Source organism: Chenopodium quinoa, unplaced genomic scaffold (assembly GCF_001683475.1).
Source record: "Chenopodium quinoa cultivar QQ74 unplaced genomic scaffold, ASM168347v1, whole genome shotgun sequence".
Taxonomy (NCBI): Eukaryota; Viridiplantae; Streptophyta; class Magnoliopsida; order Caryophyllales; family Amaranthaceae; genus Chenopodium; species Chenopodium quinoa.
The window spans coordinates 3,606,727-3,611,269 of NW_018743331.1; the positions used below are offsets into that span (position 1 = coordinate 3,606,727).

A 4,543-nucleotide genomic window follows, 5' to 3' on the forward strand; every position below is an offset into this window, starting at 1 on the left:
ACACTGTGCGACAAGTTGATACACACCAAAACACTGACCGATTGAGTAACCCCTAACCAAGTAAACCATGATCGAGTAGCCTCGACTACATAACCCCTGACCGAGTAAGTCCTGACCGATCGAGTAACCCCTGATTAAGTAAATCTTGATTGAGTAGCCCCGACCACATATGAAAATTTGTGTAATCTAATGAGATACAAAGTACTTGTATTACATAATAACATTTGTTTTTTTATACCTTATAATGGTAAATAATCAGGTCAAAAAGTATATGTGAGTGCTTCGGTATTACAAAAGTCAAACTGTTACACTTAGAAGGTGTTTGTAGGGAGGGATAGAAAGAGGAGGATAAGGATAAAAGGAAAGAGATTCAAATATTCTCTTGTTTGTTTAGGGGGATAGGGATAACATAGGAGAGGAGGATATATAGGGATAAAAATACAAGAAAAAATAATAACTAGGGGGAGGTGGTATAAGGGTTGGGGACAAAACAAAGGAGGTAAAATACAATTTTACCCTTAATGAAAGAAAGAATGGAGAAAGAGGAGAAATTTGAGTAATGGTAATTAAGGCCCTGTTTGGTTCACCTTATTTATGCTGATCTGATCTGATCTGAACTTATTTTTTCTGATCTGATCTGATCTGAACTTATTTTTTCTGATCTGATCTGATCTGATTTGATTGTCTGATTTGACCAAACTTTGACCTTAAGTGTACGATAATCTATAAGGAAAAAATATATCAAGTGGGATCTTGTTAGATTCGTAATAATGTGTAGTTTATTAATATGTAATTTTCACAATTTTTTTCATTACGAAATTAAGAATATTTAGCGAAAAAAACCGCACATAAAACGATGTTCTGATCTAAACTTATTTTTTCTGATCTGATCTGATCTGAACTTATTTTTTCTGATCTGATCTGATCTGAACTTATTTTTTCTGAAATAAGTAAAAATAAGGTGAACTAAACAAGGCCTAAGTAACTTTCTTACTTAGGCTTCGTTTGGTAGGGCGTAAAACATTTTCACTAAAAAGTGTTTTCCCATTTTACATTGTTTGGTTTGGTGTAAAACATTAAAATGTAAAACTTGGGGTGGAAAATCATTTTCCATCTTATTGAAAACATTTTCCCCCCAATTTAGAAGGAAAACATTTTCCATCACAAGTGGAGGAAAACATTTTCCCCAACAATTGAATTTTCAGTTCAACTAAACAATGAAAAATGCTTAAAATGAAAAACCATTTTACATTGAAAATGTTTTACACCCTACCAAACGGACCCTTATTCCAATATAATTTCCAATTTATTCCAAACAAGGGACAACCTCTTTTTATCCTTATCCCACGTATTAATCCTCAAAACTTATCCCATCCTTTTATCCTCCTTATTCCTATCCCTCCTACCAAACATCCCGATAAAAAAATACGGAGGGTGTACATTCTAAAAACTGAAAACGGACGGTGATAATGAACAAATCAAAAGCTAGTTCGGACCAACTTGACATCCCCCCTCTCTCCTACAAACACACACACTCTCTCTCTTCTATTTTACTGTTCCATTACAATCCCCATCTTCCTCTCTTTCTTACTCTCCCCCCCAGAACTGTGAAACAAAATTCCACCCAAAAACCAAAAACAAAAAACCCTTTCATTTCTACCAAAGTTTCTCACTTTCTTCCCCTTTATTCAAGGTACTTACTTTGAATCTTTGATTCATAGCCTCTGCTTCTTCTTCTTGCTTCTGCTGCTTCCTGGGTTTCTGCAGATTCTGAAATGGGTTAGAAGTAATTTTTGGTGGGTATGTTTTGAATTTGTTGTTTATAGTTTGAGATTATTGGAAATGGTAGAATTGAATGGAAGGGGGTTTTGGGTTTTACAGCAGTTGGAAAGTATCCCCATTTCTGCTAAAACCACCATTAATTCCGCCATGAAAACCTCAGAAATGTAGATGAGGAGGAGAGAAAGAGAGGAAGAACAAACCCCAACACCACCATTTCCACCAAGAACAACAACGAATCACCAATTTCATCAGCAAGAACATCCACCACCCTTTAATAATCAGCAATTCTACTTGCAGCAATCTCAAGTTAGAGAGGTTTATTCTCAGCTGGAACCCCAGAATTCGGTACCCATTTCACCACCCCATCAACCCATTAAGAAACGATCTTATATTCCGTCTTCTTCGCCTTCGGTTGCGGTTGGCACACAACATGTTCGACAAAAGGCCTCAATGGGAGATTCTTCTTTTGAGCAGCAGCAGCAGCAACAACAGCAGCAGCAGGTTTCCACTAGGTCAGCACTGAGAAGAGCTGGTATAGGGGAGATAGTTGAGGTTCAAGGGGGTCACATTGTTCGAGCCACGGGGCGAAAGGACCGGCATAGCAAGGTCTGTACTGCTAAAGGACCGAGAGACAGGAGAGTTCGGCTTTCAGCTCATACTGCTATACAGTTCTATGATGTTCAGGACAGGCTTGGGTATGACCGTCCTAGTAAGGCTGTTGATTGGTTGATTAACAAGGCGAAGACTGCCATTGATGAGCTTGATCAATTGCCTGCTTGGAGTCCTACTAATATGAATGTTTTAAGCTCGAATAGGCGGCGTGGTAAGGGCTCTGCAGGAGATGGGGTGGTGGAATTGGCCGAGGAGAAGGATGCAGGAAGTGCAGAGGGGATGTATGGTGGTGAGGAGCAACAACAGTTATACAACAATGCTAATTGTTCGAATTCTAGTTTGTTACCACCTTCATTGGATTCTGATGCCATTGCTGATACTATCAAGTCTTTCTTTCCTATGGGTGGGGGCAATGCAGGGCACCCACAAACGAGCTCGGCATCAGCGTCTCCGATGCAGTTTCAGGATTATTCTCATGGTGGTTTGATGCAAAGGAGTGGTGGTGGTAATGACGGTGGTGGTAGTAGTAGGCAGAGTCAAGACTTAAAATTGTCTTTGCAGTCATTTCAGGATCCTATACTAATGCACCCACATTCACATCACCACAGCGCTGCTGCTGCTCATGATGAGCAGCAGCATACATTGTTCCCAGGAGCTGTCCCAATTGGGTTTGAAAACCCGAATACGGGTTGGGCTGATAGCCAACATCAATCAAACCCGGAATTGGGACGGCTCCATAGGCTGATGCTTGGCTGGAACACCCAGCACACCGGTACCGAGCAACACAATCTTGGTACCAGTAGTGGCAGTGGCAGTGGCGGGGGCGGATTTATCTTTAATCAGCCCCCACCATTGCTGCATCCATTGTTTGGTGGTGGCCAGCACAGCCAATTTTATACTCAGAGGGGACCCCTTCAGTCCAGTAACACACCTTCTATCCGCGCATGGATTAGTGACCCATCTTTTTCAATTGCTAGCTCAAGTGAACATCACAATCAACATCATCAAGCTATTGCAGTCCCCCCACAAGCCTTATCAGGCCTTGGTTTTACTTCAGGTGGGTTTCCTGGGTTCCACATTCCTGCTCGGATTCAGGGTGAGGAGGAACACGACGGCGATCCTAATAGGCCGTCCTCTGCTTCCTCCGGTTCTCGCCATTGATTTAAGAAATTTTGAAGACTCCCCTTTACCTGTTTCAGTCCCTAAAGGTGATACTTCTATTACTCAACATTGTTAAGCTTTCTGCATTTCTGATTAAATTATGGGTTATTAGTTTTAATTTTTTCAATCTGTTTTGTTCTGATAGGAATTGTATGATTACATATGTTTCACAAACCGACTGGGAGACTATGATGAAGACAAGAATTCAGAAGAAACAATGGGGGAGTTTTCAGTTACTTTGAATCAATGGCTTTAAATATTCGGGAAGATTAAATCTGAGAAATAATTCAGGTTTTTTCTTTTTCGTAAAGTTAAATTTCTTATCAGTTAGTTTCTATGATATTGTTGCTTTTATGTTCAAGCTCTCAATTATGTTTAGGTGAGCTTGTTGAGCTCAACTTTGCTGAAACTCTGCTGTATTTTCTAGTATTTTGCTTTATGCTACTATATGATGCCTTCCTTTTATGTGCTGCTTTATGACTTTCCATCTTTTAATTTCTATTGCTTTTCATGCATTCCTGTTCAAAATTATTACTAGTACAATAGATGCTGTCTTAAAATGTGCAATATCAAATGAACATCCTGTCTTTTATCTCGTTACGTACTAAATCTGAGAGGTTGCTTTCTCAATTTCCATTGAAAGAAGCACATACAAAGGTTGGGGCCTTGAGTATGCTCTACATTTTCAAGGAGTCAATCTTTCATGTGATTGAAAGAGATTTACTTTGCCATTATCTTTGTTGCTTTACTGCCCTCATAGAAGGACTTGTCATACTTCAACCAGCTTCCCCATAACAAACATAAAAAGAATCGAAAGAGTAGTTGATCTTTTACATCTGTCTTTGCCTGTATTTTTCCCAGCTAATGCATTGTAAGTCCCATTCAAGAATGGTAGAAATATGCAGCTAGTTACTCCATCTTTTTGTGATTCCACCACCTCTTTTCAGTTTTCACTGCTAGGATATATTTAGATAGTTTCTTCATTCTG

The 4,543-nt window shown here is 39.5% G+C and overlaps 1 protein-coding gene across 1 annotated transcript; it reads left to right on the forward strand.

The window, feature by feature from the left end:
- Positions 1-1,279: 1,279 nt before the first annotated feature.
- On the forward strand, positions 1,280-4,028 carry LOC110737775 (transcription factor TCP4-like). Its single transcript, XM_021918122.1, has 2 exons — positions 1,280-3,602; positions 3,701-4,028. Exon 1 carries the CDS (start codon positions 1,951-1,953, stop codon positions 3,553-3,555), a length of 1,605 nt encoding a protein of 534 aa, XP_021773814.1. The 5' UTR covers positions 1,280-1,950; the 3' UTR covers positions 3,556-3,602; positions 3,701-4,028.
- Positions 4,029-4,543: the final 515 nt, after the last annotated feature.